The 14506-nt window shown below is 66.7% G+C and overlaps 5 protein-coding genes across 5 annotated transcripts in view; 1 reads left to right on the top strand and 4 right to left on the bottom strand.

The window, feature by feature from the left end:
• Window positions 1-223: 223 nt before the first annotated feature.
• On the bottom strand, window positions 224-1400 carry RHOBADRAFT_11118 (uncharacterized protein; the record flags this gene model as incomplete). The annotated part of the gene is made up of 5 exons (XM_018412029.1): window positions 224-347; window positions 435-518; window positions 592-783; window positions 858-1078; window positions 1149-1400. 5 exons carry the CDS (start codon window positions 1398-1400, stop codon window positions 224-226), a joined length of 873 nt encoding a protein of 290 aa, XP_018274361.1.
• A 3491-nt stretch (window positions 1401-4891) lies between these two features.
• RHOBADRAFT_10891 (uncharacterized protein) lies at window positions 4892-6059 on the bottom strand (the record flags this gene model as incomplete). The annotated part of the gene is made up of 5 exons (XM_018412013.1): window positions 4892-5017; window positions 5105-5239; window positions 5375-5529; window positions 5605-5647; window positions 5739-6059. The coding sequence occupies 5 exons, from the start codon at window positions 6057-6059 to the stop codon at window positions 4892-4894; spliced, it is 780 nt and encodes a 259-aa protein (XP_018274360.1).
• Window positions 6060-6856: 797 nt separating this feature from the next.
• Window positions 6857-8900, bottom strand: RHOBADRAFT_50791 (uncharacterized protein; the record flags this gene model as incomplete). Its single annotated transcript, XM_018415500.1, has 6 exons — window positions 6857-7209; window positions 7277-8131; window positions 8250-8281; window positions 8358-8588; window positions 8668-8723; window positions 8783-8900. The coding sequence occupies 6 exons, from the start codon at window positions 8898-8900 to the stop codon at window positions 7146-7148; spliced, it is 1356 nt and encodes a 451-aa protein (XP_018274359.1). The 3' UTR covers window positions 6857-7145.
• A 722-nt stretch (window positions 8901-9622) lies between these two features.
• On the top strand, window positions 9623-12923 carry RHOBADRAFT_50790 (uncharacterized protein; the record flags this gene model as incomplete). The annotated part of the gene is made up of 7 exons (XM_018415499.1): window positions 9623-10188; window positions 10257-10605; window positions 10665-10782; window positions 10851-10904; window positions 10970-11079; window positions 11148-12057; window positions 12131-12923. 7 exons carry the CDS (start codon window positions 9623-9625, stop codon window positions 12253-12255), a joined length of 2232 nt encoding a protein of 743 aa, XP_018274358.1. The 3' UTR covers window positions 12256-12923.
• Window positions 12450-14506, bottom strand: part of RHOBADRAFT_10829 (uncharacterized protein) — a gene marked incomplete at both ends in the record, with an annotated part of 2727 nt that continues 670 nt past the window's right edge. Inside the window, 5 exons of the mRNA XM_018412010.1 lie at window positions 12450-13177; window positions 13280-13689; window positions 13774-13908; window positions 13980-14089; window positions 14271-14327. Of these exons, the coding sequence (XP_018274357.1) occupies window positions 12450-13177; window positions 13280-13689; window positions 13774-13908; window positions 13980-14089; window positions 14271-14327 (1440 nt within the window). The remainder of the gene's footprint in view (window positions 13178-13279; window positions 13690-13773; window positions 13909-13979; window positions 14090-14270; window positions 14328-14506) is intronic.

Here is a 14506-nt window from a genome sequence, read left to right as displayed (position 1 = left end):
GGGCTGCACCGGCTGCGACGAAAGTGCTCGCCAGGTGAAAAGAAACGAGACTGGGCAGGAGAAGGACGGTCTGCGCGACGCCCGACTCGCTGCACACGAGCCAGCACGCCGTGACCCAGTCGCAGGCTCTCGTGCTCGAGAGCGCGTCTCGCTAGATCGGACCGGGAAGTGAGGCATTGTGCGCTCGACGAGAAAACTGCATTGCGAACGAGCGCTTCGATCTCTATTTTTCCTCGACGACCTGGTTGATGAGCGTGCCGACGCCGTGCGACACAAAGACACGGAAGTCGTCGCCGTCCTTGAGAAGCGTTTGCGGCTCGCTCGACCAGCCGACGCCAGCAGGGGTCCTGCGAGAAGAGGAAAGGGAAGACCGACCGAGAGGTCAGTTGCCGTTGATGTACGTCGGGCGCTTGAACAGGCGAGCGGGGACGCACCCAGTGAGGATGATGGTACCGGGAGGGAGCGTCGTGCCCTGCGACAGGAACGAGACGATTTTTGGGGCCGAGAAGATGAGGTCGCTGCGGACGAGGGAAAGTCGCTATAAGTCGACATGACACGAGGGCGAGCCCGAGAGGAGAACCGGCGACGCACTCTAGACCGCTCTCCTGAACCGTCTTGCCGTTGAGCGTCCCTCGGATCTTGAGCTCGGCGATGCTCTTGACCTGCTCCTTGTTGACGACGGCGGGCCCGACAGGACATGCGCCGTCAAACGACTTGGAGTAGCACCACTGCGACTGAGCGAACTGAGCCCGACGAGACGAGACATCGTTGGCGGCCGTGTACCTGCGAAGCGAGAGCTGTCAGTGACGGTTCGGGCGCAGCGAGAAAGAGAGCGTGAGAGGGAAAGGTGGACGGACCCGAGGACGTAATCAAGCGCGTCCTGCTCCGACACGTTCTTGGCCGCCTTGCCGATGACGATGACAAGCTCAGACTCGTAGTCGGCGGCCTGGTCCTGGACGAACGCCTTGGGGATCACGGTCGGCGCCGGGTACGGGTCGGCGAGGCTGGTGGACGGCTTCATGAACAGGACGGGGACCTCGGGCAGCGCCATCTTGACCTCCTCGGCATGGCGAAGGTACTGCAGGCAGGCGGGGAGGGTCAGTGCGATTATGGCGACGAGAGGAGGAGAGAGGAAGAGGGGGGCGCACGTTGAGCCCGATACAGCGGATGGTGCCGACTTCCGACTGGGCGAGGGGCGACAGGATCGTCTTGACCTTGTCCTTGGTGCCGGTGCGCTCGCCCGGGTCGAGGATCGAGCTGCCAGTGAACGTGTCGACCTCGATCGGGTCGCCCGCGAACGAGGCGAGGCCGACGTCTTGTGCCGGGTCGCACGGCTCGCCGATGACGGGGGTCGAGCCGGATGCTGGGACGAAGCGGATGAGGCGGGACCAGGTCGACATGGCCGCAGAGGGTGCGTAGGACGAGAGGGAGCGAGACGGTGATGAAGTCGAGAGGGCGGCGCAGGACTGGCGGAGGGTAGTGCGCGCGAGGCTGGCTAGCATGAGCTCACAGGGAGCGATTGGGCGAGTCGTCGAGGTCGCAGCTGCGGTGCGTGGCCGTCTCGAGCGAGGACAGCAGCCGCGGCGAGTGCGGGGAGCGGGCCGACGGCAACACTCGCTCTCCAAGCTCTCGCAGCTCGAAGCGCACTGCTCTGGCGTCGCTGAGAGCCAGCTCTACTGCAAGTCGGTCGACGCCGTGCACCGACGGCCGAAGCGAGAGCTCGTCCACGCGAGGGCTCGAGCGCTCGTTCACCCAGCTCTCCTCTCGTCTCTCGAGCCAGCCGCACGAAGGATCGTCTAGTGAAGTGCCGTGAGAAGTGCGGTAACAGGGTATACTCGAGTGTGGGAGGGAGGGAGAGAGGTGGAAGAGAAGGTGCAAGGGAGGCAAAACGAGGCGAGAGAGTGAACAGGAGAAAGGCGAGGAGTGGGTCGTGATCGGGAGGGGGCGTGCTAGTGTCTGTTGATGTCGAGGAGGGGTGGGGAGGGAGCGAGAGAACGACAAGCGTGCTCGTCGTCGAGACAGGGCCTTACTTCTTCGACTTGGTGAGCTTGGCGCCCGCCTTGGCCGCCCGACGACGGCCGAACCAGCCCTCGCCGTCCCAGTTCTCGAGCGCCTCGACGAAGACCTCGCCGATCATCTTGCTCGGCAGCTCGACGACAAAGTGGAACGCGATCGAGAGCGCGAACACGATGCCGAACAGGGCGACCCAGGTGGTGCCGAGGATGGCCGACGCCGACGAGCCGTTGTTCGACATGCTCAGGGCAATGTCGGGCACGATCGTGAACGTGATGGCCGGCGCGAGGAGGACCATGCCCGGCGCGAGCTTGCCGAGCGACCGCATGACGACGTTGCCGAACACGGTCTGCGCGACGCCCGACGTCTCGATGCACAGGAGCCAGCACGCCGCGAACAGGGCGTCGCAGAACGTGATCTCGGGGTGGTCGGTGACGTTGATCGTGTGCAGGCCGCTGTTGATGTTGTCGCGCAGGACGGGGACCCACTGGGTGACGAGCGCGACGGCGATGAGGACGGCGTGGAGCGTGAGGCGCTTCCAGGTGGCCCACTTGGTGCGGATGCGGTGCAGGTGGCCGTGCGCGTGCATGTCGGCGATGACGAGTCCGAGGACGGCGACAAACATGTAGTTGTACGTCGTCCACGAGAAGAAGGCGATGATGCCGTACACCCAGTACCGGTTCGACGACAGGTTGCCGAGCATGAGGTGCGTCACGTACACGGCGTACGACGCCTGGAAGAACCACGGGTTGGTCCACAGGTTGCCCGCGAACGTCTGGCCGGCGATGGTCGTCGTCTCGTACGTCGTGAACTGGCAGGGCGGATCGGCGGTGAGGGTCAGGGCTCTGCTTCGAGAGAAGGCGACCTCGAGAGGACGAGAGAGATAAAGAGAGAAGGGGGACGCACGAGGTCGAACACGAGGGTGGCGTAGCCGGCAAAGTTGGTGATCAAGCCCCAGTACGGCTCGTCCATGCCGACGTTGTTGCAGTTGGCCGTGTTGGCGTTGTTGGCGAGACCCCACTGGAGGCCGACGACGACGAGGACGGGGAGGATGAACCGGAAGGGGCGGACGAGCATGGCGCGCGTGAGGCGGGCCCACGAGATGAGGGCCGTGTTGGCCTTGACGCCGCCGTTGAGCTGCGTCGCAGCGGCCGGCGAGGGGACGTCCCACAGGGGCGTGACGAGCGACCGGCCAAGGAGGATCAGGAGGAAGACCCAGCCGAGGTTGGTCGAGCTGCGGTGCGCGAGCGAGAGAGGCGTGAGCGGACGCACGAGAGAGTGCGGGGGAGGTGGGGTGACGAGGACGGAGCGAGACGCACCGAACAATGTACAGGGGCGAGTTGCGCTGGATCGCCGAGTAGTCGTCGTTCGAGATGGTCGCCGAGAAGAAGGTGCCGTTGAGGACGACCCACGCGGCGATGAACTTGAGGCCGTCGAGGTAACCGAGGCGAGGAAGCTTGACATGGCGCTCGTCCGTGCCCGAGTCGGCGAGGTTGGCGCCGCCCCACGCGCGGTACAGGGCCTTGAGGCCGGTCGGCTTGGGCCCACGACGGTACGGCGCGCTGTTGCCGCTGCCGGACGAGGTCGAGGGGGCGATGTACTCGCCGAGCTGGTCGGCGCCGCCGAGGCGCATCTTCTCGTCCTGGCCCTTCTCGGCGCCGGGCGTCATGCCCTCGGACCCGGCCAGGGTCGGGCTCGACTCCATGTACATGGCGTTGGACAGCGGGTGGGCGCCCTGGCCCGGCTGCGGGCCGTACGACGAGTAGCGGTGGTTGGGCGGGTTGGGCGAGTAGCCGGCGGCGCTCGAGCGCGTCGCGGCCGGGTTGAGCGGCGACGGGTTGGCGAGGTTGGTGGCCGAGCCCGGCTGCGACTGGTAGCGCGGGAGCGACGGCACCGACGCCGAGTAGTTGACATAGGGCATGGTCGACGGGTCGGCGGTGGCGCCCTCGATCGAGTGCTGGCTCGAGTTGGCGCTCGAGCCCTGGCGGAAGGGGCGAGGGGCGGCCATGCCCTGGTCCTGGTCGCTGCTGTACGGCGACGAGCCCGCGGGCGGGTAGGCGTGCTGGTCGGCGTGGTGGGCGCGGTGAGGGTCGTAGCTCATGGCGACGGGCTCTCGAGGTGGCGCTGACGGGTGCAGGGGCGAGCTGGTCGACTGGTGTACGTGCAGAGTGGGTCAGTCACGCGCCTTGAGGGGAGAGGGGGGCGAGGAGAGGGCGAGGAAGACGCACGGCTGGGCTCTCGCGTCGATGGGACGATCGACGGTCGGGGACGAGGCGCACGCGGGTGCGAGCGGGTGCTGGGGCGGTGTCAGAGAGCGGGCGAGTCGCGCTGGTGCACTGCAGGCACGGGGCTGGGCGAAAGAGGGCGAGCGTGGGAGGAGGGGTTGTCGACGCGGAGCGAGCTGGACGAGGGGCCGCCTCGCATGGACAAAACTCGCCCGAAACGGGCAACTGACCACTGCGCGCCTGCGGACCAAACACCGCCGCTCGCTCGAACCAAAGCCTCGCTGTCGAAGACTGCGCTCCGCTGCTTCTCGAGCTGTACTGGTCAAGGGTATCTCGCTCGCTGAGGAGCGTACTACAAGGGTATCGCCGCACTCGCGCTGCCGCCGGCTCACTCAAGACACGGTGCATCCACCTCCCCCGCCGCTCGACCCGCGTCGACCTCCGTCTGCTGCCGGCTGGCTCCCTCGCGTCTCTCCCGCTCGTGGCGCCGTGATCGACACTCGTGCAGCCTGCGAGAGGGGGGACGAGGAGTTGTCAGGGAGAGCCAGAGGGGGAATGAGGGGGCGGAAACGAGAGTGGGGCGCACCTCCTCGAACGCTTGTTGCACACCGCGATGCAGCTTGGCCGACGTCTCTGCGCAGGCTCAGAGAGGGTCAGTACGCTCGCTCGAGGTCGCCGAGCGCGAGGGAGAGGTGCGAGGTGGCACGGGCGAGCCGAAAGGGCGCGAACGACTCACCAAAGTACCGTGAGGCGCCTATCCGCTTGGCGACGGCGAGACCCTGTACAGGGAGAGGAAAGAGAGTCAATGACACGTCACATCGACAGGAAGGATGTCGCCGAGTCTTGAGGAAAGGAGGAGGACGCACCTCCTCGTACTCGACGGGCCGCATCAGGGCTTTGGCGAGCTTGTCCTGCACGACGACGTCGGCGCGCAGGTCGCACTTGAGGGCGACGACGGCGATCTTGACGCCGGGGCAGTAGTGCCGGATCTCGTCGATCCACTGCGGGCGTTGGAGAGGGAGGAGGGAGGGGTCGATGGTCAGGCGCTCGGGCAGAACGACGAGTCGCCGCTCCTCGGCGCCCATGGCCTCGAGCCGGGGACGTAGAGAAGTGCGAGGAGAGAACATCGTGCGCACCTTGGCCTCGAGGTTCTCGAGCGAGCTCGGCTGGTCGACCGAGAAGCACATCATGACGAGGTTCGTGTCCGGGTACGACAGCGAGCGCAGGCGATCAAAGTCCTCCTGGCCGGCCGTGTCCCACAGCGACAGCTCGATGGACCGCCCGTCGACGACTGCGAGACGGAGGCAAGGCCGTCAGTCCTCGCGGCACGTCGTGGACGCGGCTCGAGTGGGACGAACTGGCTCACCGAGGTCGACGCAGTGGTTCTCGAAGACGGTCGGCTCGTAGCCCTGCAGGTGGTGGATGTTGTCGAGCGAGTCAGTCGCAACGTTCAGGCGGTGAGGGCTCGAGTGGCGCGAGGCGAGGGAGGGCGGCACGCACCTCGGGGAACTCGCCCTTGACGTACACGTTGAGGAGGCTCGTCTTGCCGCAAGCTCCGTCACCGACGACGACGACCTGTGTGCCGAAGAGAGTGAGCAGGGATCGGCGAGAGGGCTGGCGAGGCGAGGACGCACCTTGCGGCCAAGCTGTACGAGGAGGAGGGAGAGGTGAGCGCGACTCGAGGGATGGAGGGTGGACGATCGGGCGCACTGGTCGAGCGAGGCTGCTGGCAGCAGAGGTCGCTCGTGCGCTCCCTGCTGCTCGACCGTCGTCGTGGTGGCCGCTGGTCGAGGGAAGGGGGAGGCCGCACAGGGCGGGCATCGGTGGGCAGGATCGGGTCGCTCGAGCTTGTGGGTGTGGCGAGGTGGTGTGGCGAGGTACTGTGCGAGTGTCAGCCCAGCTGGAGGCGACGTTGAGCGTGGGAGGAGGAGCGAGCCCCCTCATCTCCTCGTCTCCCCCCCACTTGGCCGACTCGTCCTCTCAAGCCTCCCGCTCGCCTCGAGAGACCCTCCCGGTCCACCCAAGGCTCGCCCCGAGATGCCTTACATCGACGCGCGAGGCAACGTCCGGTCCTCGCCCCCCCTCTTCGAGCGTCTCGTCGCCCTCGTCCACTCGCTCTGGCTCGCCCTGTGCCTCTTCGTCTTCACCTTGTTCAACGTGCGCCCCGCCTCAACTGTCCAGACACCGGCCTCGTCCTGACCCTTGCCCGCTCGCAGCCAAACTCGACCAGTCGCCTTCCCCCCTCCTCCTCCCTCCGCGACCGCGACCGACGACGACGAGACGAGGGCGGTGCGGGTGGCGGTCGAGGCGGCGGGTCTAGAAACGGACCAAGACTCGGAGGAGCAAGCTCAGGTGCGTCCCGCCTCGTCTCTCGAGCCCCAGGTCCACGCTCGTCTCGCCGACCTCGTCCTCCTTTCCTTTCCTCCCTCCTCACTCGTGCAGGTCCCTCGGTCGTGTTCAACCCAAATGGAGGATGCGGGTCGTGCGGGGGCGTGCAGATGTAGCTCGCGAGGGAGCGTGGGAACGTGCAGCCTGTCGCTCGGACCCTTCTCTCGCGAGTTCGCTTCTCGCTCGGCTTCTTCCTCTCGCGGCGGTCCGGTCCTCTCGACGAGAGGCAGAGAGTACTGCACAACTGAACTCATTGCAATAGAAGAGGTGGCGTCGAGCGCTTCGAGACGGGCGAGAAAGAGGAAAGTCGAGGCGAGAGGGGAGGAAGGAGGGCGAGGAAAGACAAGGAGTGGCAACAACTGAGAGGGAACCAGGTCTAGCGGCCCATGCAGAGAGAGAGAGAGAGGGAGTGGAGGAGAGAAGAGAGAGCCCGCTCGTCGCGTTGGAAGACGCCGAGGGACCGGGACCGTCGCCGACGGCGCCCGAGCGTCCCTTTTTCGTCGGCTCGAGGCCGCGCGCTCAGAACCAGACGTCGCCCTGCGCAGCGGCAGCGTTGACGACCTTGGTGAAGCCCGAAATATTGCTGTATATGAAGCCAAACGTCAGTGAAGGAACGGAAAGAGAGGAGAAGGAGAGGAAGGGGGACGCACGCGCCGGAAACGAGGGAAGGGAGCTCGCCCTCGGCGGCAAACTCCTGGGCGGTCTCGAGGCACTGGTTGAAGCAGTTGACCATGATGTCCTTGAGCTTCTGGTCGACCTCCTCCTCGGTCCACTGCAGGCGGGCCGAGTTCTGGGCCATCTCGAGGCCGGACACGGCGACGCCGCCGCAGTTTGCGGCCTTGCCCGGGCCGTACCAGACGCCCTTGGCGCCCTTGTCCTTGCGCGACGCCTCGAACACCTCGATGGCCTCGAGCGTCGACGGCATGTTGGCGCCCTCGGCGACGAAGCCGCAGCCGGCGGCGAGGAGCGCCTCGGCGTCCTCCTTGTCGAGCTCGTTCTGGGTCGCGGACGGGAGCGCGACGTCGACCTTGGAGACGAGCTTCCACGGACGGGCGCCCTCCTCGTACTTGAAGCCCTTGGGCGCCGACAGGTCCTTGAGGTAGCCGCCCTTGAGCTTGAGCTCGGCGACCTCGTTGATAAAGTCGGCCGACAGGCCCTCGTCGCCGGTCGCGACGAGCGCACCCTTCGAGTCGGACAGGGAGCAGACGACGCCGCCGAGCTCGATGACCTTGAGCGCCGCGAACTGGGCGACGTTGCCGGCGCCCGAGATGACGACGCGCTTGCCCTTGAAGTCCTCGCCGCGAGCGTGGCGGATCATCTCCTCGGCGTAGTACACGCAGCCGTAGCCGGTCGCCTCGGGGCGGATCTTGGAACCGCCAAAGTCGTAGCCCTTGCCCGTGAGGACGCCGACCCACTCGTTGCGGATCTGCTTGTACGCGCCGAACAGGAAGCCGACCTCGCGGCCGCCGACACCGATGTCGCCGGCAGGGACGTCCGTGTCCTGGCTGGATACGGGCAAAGGAGCGAGAGGAGGAGAGAGGGAAGGGGAAGGGCAGGATTGGGAAGGTCAGCGCTCCCGCTCGTCTCGCCTTGGCCGCTCGAGGCATATCGAGAGGGACGCACCCGATGTGGCGGGACAGCTCGCGCATGAAGGACTGTGTGCGGGTGCGGGAGAGAGCAAAGGTGAGCGGGGCTCGGCAGGATAGGGTCGAGAGGAGGAGGAGGACGCACGACGCAGAAGCGGCGGATCTCGCTGTCCGACTTGCCCTTGGGGTCAAAGTCCGAGCCACCCTTGCCGCCGCCCATGTGGAGGCCGGTGAGGGCGTTCTTGAAGATCTGCTCGAAGCCGAGGAACTTGAGGATGGACAGGTTGACCGACGGGTGGAGACGGAGGCCGCCCTTGTACGGGCCGAGGACCGACGAGAACTGGACGCGGAAGCCGTTGTTGACCTGGCAGTTGCCCTGTGAGACGCACGAGAGCTTGTCAGCTTGCGCGAGAGACGAGAGATCGGGCGGCTTATCGAGAGAGAGGGAGACGCACCTTGTCGTCCTCCCAGGTGACGCGGAACTGGATGATGCGCTCGGGGATGGCGAGGACTGCAAGGATCGTACGGTCAGGAACGTCGTGCGAGGGAGAATGAGCGAGCTGGACGCACCCTTGAAGGCGTTCTCGAGCTCCGGGCGCTTCTTGAAGAGCGGGGCGAGGGTGTTGAAGATCTCGCTCTTGGCCTGCTCAAACTCGGGCTCCGAGACGGTCGAGTGGGTGTAGGACATGGCTGCTGGTCGTCGTGTGCGAGCGGGGGTGCGGCGAGCGGTGAGGCGAGAGGGGAGTGGGGGGGAGAGGAGGAGCAGAGTCGAGGGGGAGCGATGCGGTCGATGTGGCCGGCGCGGCGGCCGCGTTCGGGCGAGCAGAGTCCGCTTGACAAGCCCCGCGTCCGTCCCTCGGTAAATTTGCTCGCACCCAGGTTCGCCGGGGCGAGCGATTTCACACGCCAGTTTCGCCTCGCCTGTCTATCGTCGGTCTCGAGGCTCGTGCGCAAGTTGGTCGACGCTCAGGCCCTCTCGAGCGAGGCAATCGAACCCTGTCCCGCTCGTCTGCGCGCGTCCTGCGGTACGAGCGAGCGTGCTAGCTACCGACTCGGGCGGGTGCGCAAAACCTCTCCGTCGACTTTCGCCTGATAAGCTGGACCGCGGCATCCACGCTCGAGGCCCGCTCAAGCCGCAGGCGCTCAGCGTCACCGGCACGTCCTGCGGAGGTAGCGGCCGGAGCAAGCAGGCTCGTGCGCAGAGTGCGTCTCGACAAAGTCGCCCTTCTGCATCGCCTGCGACGGGCATTCGAAAGCGGAGCTTTATATGTCGCTCTCTCTGATTTCTGCAGCCTGCAAGGGTCGTCGAGAGAAAGAGAGAGACAGCGCCGGAAGGGCTCCGCGTGGAGAACTGCTCCCTCCTCGACCAACGCTCGCCCAGCACGCTCGAGCGCGCTCGCCAATGCTGCGATGACCTCGACTGTGCAGTACGTGCCGCTGCACCCGTCCAGTGGCTCGTCCCTGCGCCCCTCGCGCCGGCTCGACGCCGACCTCGCTCGACCCGCCCGCCGACCTTGCACTCGCTTCAGCCTCAAGAACAGCGCGGCAGCGATCGTCGGCACCCTCTTCCTCGTCGCCATCGCCGCCTACGTCCGCTCGCCGTCGCGCTCTGAGCGAGAGCTGCGGCTGCTCGAGGTCGGCGTCGAGCCGGACGACAGCTTTGCCGACCTCTGGCGGCTCGCGCAGGACGGCTGGCGGCCGTACACGCCGCAGGAGGGACGGGAGGTGAGGGACGGGGACCTCGTGAGCTGGGCGGAGCGGGTCGAAGCAGGGTGTGCGGACGAGTGGGTCGAGGAGGGACGGCTGTGCGAGCTCGGCGGGAGCGGTCACGAGCAGGTGGACCTCGTGTGGACGTGGACGAACGGGTCGGACCCGCTCCTGCGGCGGTGGCGGGCAGAAGTGACGGGCACGCTCGCGGGACGGGTTAGGCCAGGCGTAGCCAGAGTCCGCGACCGCAAGGCGTCGCACCACTTTCGGTCCGTCTCCTTCGCTCGCCTGCCAATGCCAGACCTTGTCACTGAAGCATTCTCTCGAGGTTACACAGCGAGCACGACGAGTTGCGGTACTCGTTGCGGTCGGCTGTCCAGGCGTTCGAGCCTCGCGCACTCGGCAAGCTGCACCTCGTCTCGACCGACCTGCCGGCCAACACCCTCCTGAGCGACATCCTCGACAACGTGCCCGTCGGGAACATCACGCCGGTCGTCGAGGCCGCACGCGTTGGGCAGGTGCCCTCGTGGCTCAACCGCTCGGCCATCCCGCGAGAGCAGCTCGAGGTCCACCACCACTCGTCCTTCTTCGAGGACACGGCCGACCTGCCGACCTTCAACTCGCTCAGCATCGAGTCGCAGCTCCCCAACATACTCGGCTTGCGCGAGTTCTTCCTGTACCTGAATGTGCGTCGGCTCGGTCCTCGCCTCGCCCCAATCGTCTCTCTGACAGCCTCGCGCGACAGGACGACACGTTCCTGAGCGGCACCATGACTAGCTCGGACGTCGGCGCACCTTTCCTCGGCCCGGTTTTCCGTATCCAGCGCGACCTGCAGGTCGACGCGCTCGCACCCGGTCTTTTCGGTACGCTAGTCGGCCTTCTCAAGTTCTTCCTTCCGGCCTGACTGACTCACTCTGCCGTCGACTCGCAGGCGTTGGCTCAGACGGCGAGTGGGCGAGCTTGCGACAGGCCAACTGGCTCCTCGGTCCGTTCTCGTCAACGCCCGCCCGAGGACCGACTGGTCGCTTACTCCTCTTTGCGCGTGCACAGACCGCCGTTTCGGCACCCGCTCTCGAGCGTACCTCGCGCACATCCCCAAGACGTTCTCGACGCCAGTACTTCGCGAGACGAGCCGCATCTGGCACGACGAGCTGCTCGAGGTGCGTCCTGCCCGAACGTTCCTTCCCTCGATCCTGCCTTCGCTCTGCCTGACCTTGTTTCCTCTCAGACGTCTACATCCCGCTTTCGAGGTCGTCGCGCCGAGTACCAGTTGCCGTTCCTCGTGACGCACTACACGATCGAGGCGCACCGAGAAGCGCTCCTGCACGCCTTCTTCGCCGCCCGCAGCGACCGGGACCTCGACGGCGAGCTCTCGCTCGACGAGCGGCGGCGGCTCCTCGTCGAGCTCGGCTTCGAGCTCGAGCAGCAACATGACGCGCCGCAGGCCGTGCAGGTGCCCTTGCCTCGGCGGCGACCGTCGAACGACCTTCTCGCGCAGCTCGAACGCGCCGGGATCCGCCGAGCCGGCGCGACCGAGGTGGCCTTCTCGTCGAGCGACGGTCACGGCATGATTCGTCGCGAGGAGCAGGTCGGGCGTGGGCGCCGCTCGACGCTCGTCCGCCCCGTGCTCGCCGTCAACGCGTCGGCCGAGGAGGCGGCGCAGCCGATGTGCAGCATCGACTTGTCGACGTGCTTCGGCGCCGACTTTCTCTCGTCGTCGACACCGCGCAAGACGATCGAGGTCCTGCGGCGAGCGGCGTACGAGGTCCCGGCGTGCGGCGACTGCATCGTCCTCGCCCTCGTCGGCAAGAGCGGCTCGTCGGGCCTCTCGGCCTTCCTTCCCTCGTGTCCACCCTCTTCCTCGCCGCCTTCGTCCTCACCACCTACCCCTATCGCCCTCTTCTCGCTCGCCAAACGCTTCGTCGACGTCGCCCTCGTCGTCGACGCACGTACACCCTCTGCGCCGACCTGCGCCTCGGCCCGAGGACTTGCCGTGCGGCGCATCCTCCGCTACTCGTACACGCTCGGCGAGTCGAGCTCTCAGTTCGTCGGCATGCGGCAGGCCCTCCCCGTGCCGCTCCTGCTGCGCCGACCAGGCTGGGTCACCGAGACGTCGCTCCCGGCCTTTCTCACTCTCAGTCCGTCCTCTCTTTCTCTCTCTCTCTCACACGACGAGGTTCACGACTCAGACTCTCACACGTTTGCGCGCAGACGACGACTTTGCGACGCCCGAGGTCTCGCGACACGCCGACGAGCACCTGCATCGCTGGTTCGAGCAGACTTGGCCGACCCCGTCTGCGTTTGAGAAGGTCGCTCTCGCTCGGACCCGGACGTAGAAGAGCTCGAAGTGGATGGGCTGCAAACGAGAAGAGCTACAACAGTGCCACAGGGGGAGGGACAGCGAGGGGATATCGAGAGAAAGGGAGAAGAGAGGAGAGAGGAGAAGGGTCTGTACAAGAGAAGGGGAACGACCGAGGTGCATTAAGAGGGGTGCGAGAGTTGGGGAAAGAAGGAGAGACAGCTCGTGCGTCTAGTCGATCTGGATGGGGCTCGGCATCTGGGCGAGTGTGGGCGCGCCCTTGCGTCGGCCGAGGAGCGTCGCCTTGTCGAGCGCGAGCTCGAACCCGGTCCGCCGTCCACGAGCGCCGCCGTCGCCACCGCTCTTGCCGCCGCGATCGCGAGGACCCGCACGGCCGTCGTACAGCGCCGCCTCGGCCTGTCGCCGGTCGGCGCCGCCCCAGCCCTGGTAGTTCTGCGCGGCGCGCTGCTGCTCCTCGGCCGTCTGCGCCGGCTCGCGTCGCCGGGACGGGTCCTGCGCCGCGCGACGCTTCTCCTCGATGGCGCGGCTCACCTCGGCGCCGTACCGGCGCTTGGTCGCCTCGAGGTCGGCCTCCTCGGCCTCGTCCTCGTCCGCCTCGTTGAGGCCCTGGAGGAAGCCGGCGCGGCCGGTGCCGCCCGGGACGGCGCGTTGGCGCTTGCCCTCCTCCTCCATGCGGTGGACGGCGTACGTGACGTCGAACGCCTCCTTGAGGGCGCCGATCCCGGGCGACGGCATGGCGCGACGACCGCCGGGCGCGAGGAGGGGCGAGTCCATCGGCATGTACTTGGGGATAGGCTTGAGGTTGAGCGAGTCGAGCGTGCCCGGCGTGACGGCCGACGGCGCCGACTGGGCCTTGCACCACGGGTGGGCGAGGAACTCGTCGATCGTGTACCGCTTTTCGGGGTCGACGTCGAGGAGGTGCGTGATGAGGTCCTTGGCTGCGGTGACGGCGAGGGGCATCGTCAGAGCGAGCTCGAGGATGAACCGACGAGAGAGGAGAGAGGAAGAGGTAGAGAGAGAGAGAGAGAGCAGGGACGCACAGGAAGCGCTGATGTCGTCCCACCACGGGCTGAGGAAGGTGTAGTACCCCTTGGCGACCTTCTCGGTGAGGACGTGGATCGACTCGTCGTAGAACGGCGGGAACCCGCACAGGAGCGTGTACAGGACGCAGCCGAGGGCCCACATGTCGACCGACTTGGAGTAGCGCTCGTCCTTGACGATCTCGGGCGCCGTGTAGCCGACCGTGCCGCACGGCGTCATCGTGTCGTTGTTCCACACGATCTTGCTCAGGCCAAAGTCGGCGATCTTGACGCGACCGATGCCGCCGCCGCCGACGCCCGGGATGAACTCGCCCTCGTCCTCCTTGTCCTCGTCGTACGGGCGATGCTTGGGCACCTTGGACGGGATGATCGGGATACCCTCGAAGAGGATGTTCTCGGGCTTGATGTCGCTGCAGGCGGGGACACGAGGAGGGTCAGCTCGCGTTCGAGAGAGAGAGGGAGGGCGAGTTGGGAAGGCGGAAGAGGGGACGGACCGGTGGACGACGCCCTTCTCCTCGTGCAGGTACCGGATGCCCTGCGCCACCTGGAGGATGACGTGCCGAGAGAGCTCCTCGGAAAAGTAGGTGAGCTTGACGATCTGGTGGAAGAGCTCGCCGCCGGGCATGAGCCTGCAGGAGGGGGAGAGACGTGAGTTCGGGCGGCTCGCTCGCGACGACGTCATGAAGGCAAGGGGACGCACTCGAGGGTGAGGTAGTAGTGCTCGCGCGACTCGGTAAAGTTGAGGAGGCGGACGATGCCCGGGTGGTTGAGGCCGCGCATGATCTGGACCTCCTTGAGGATGTTGGCGCGCTGTTGCGAGGAAGGGGAGGGGGGAAGGGGAGGACGAAGGAGGGCGGGAGGACGTGCACGCGAGGAGGGGGTAGGCGTGGGCGTAGGTCAGAAACGGCGCTCGGGCACGACGAGGATGGCTGCTCTCGCGAGCGCGAGGTCGCGAGGTCCGCGCCCCGCAGTGGGTGGCAGTGGGACGAACCTCGGTGGCCCTCGGCTTCTTCTTGACCGCCTCGCCGACGTGCTTGCCTTGCGCCTGCTGTCGACGGGGGGATCAGGCCCGTCGGTGCAGCATGAGGTAGGCGAGCACGGCAGAGGCGACGTCAGGCACGAGGGGCAGAGGAGAGCAGGGGGAGGAGAGGGGACGGGATAGGGAGGAGGGAGACGAGACGAGGGAACGAGAGAGAGAGAGAGAAAGAGAGGGAGGACGACCGTCAG

Source organism: Rhodotorula graminis (assembly GCF_001329695.1).
Source record: "Rhodotorula graminis WP1 unplaced genomic scaffold RHOBAscaffold_1, whole genome shotgun sequence".
Lineage (NCBI taxonomy): Eukaryota > Fungi > Basidiomycota > Microbotryomycetes > Sporidiobolales > Sporidiobolaceae > Rhodotorula > Rhodotorula graminis.
Note: the sequence above shows the minus strand (reverse complement) of the source record. Positions and strands in the feature narration are given on the sequence as shown.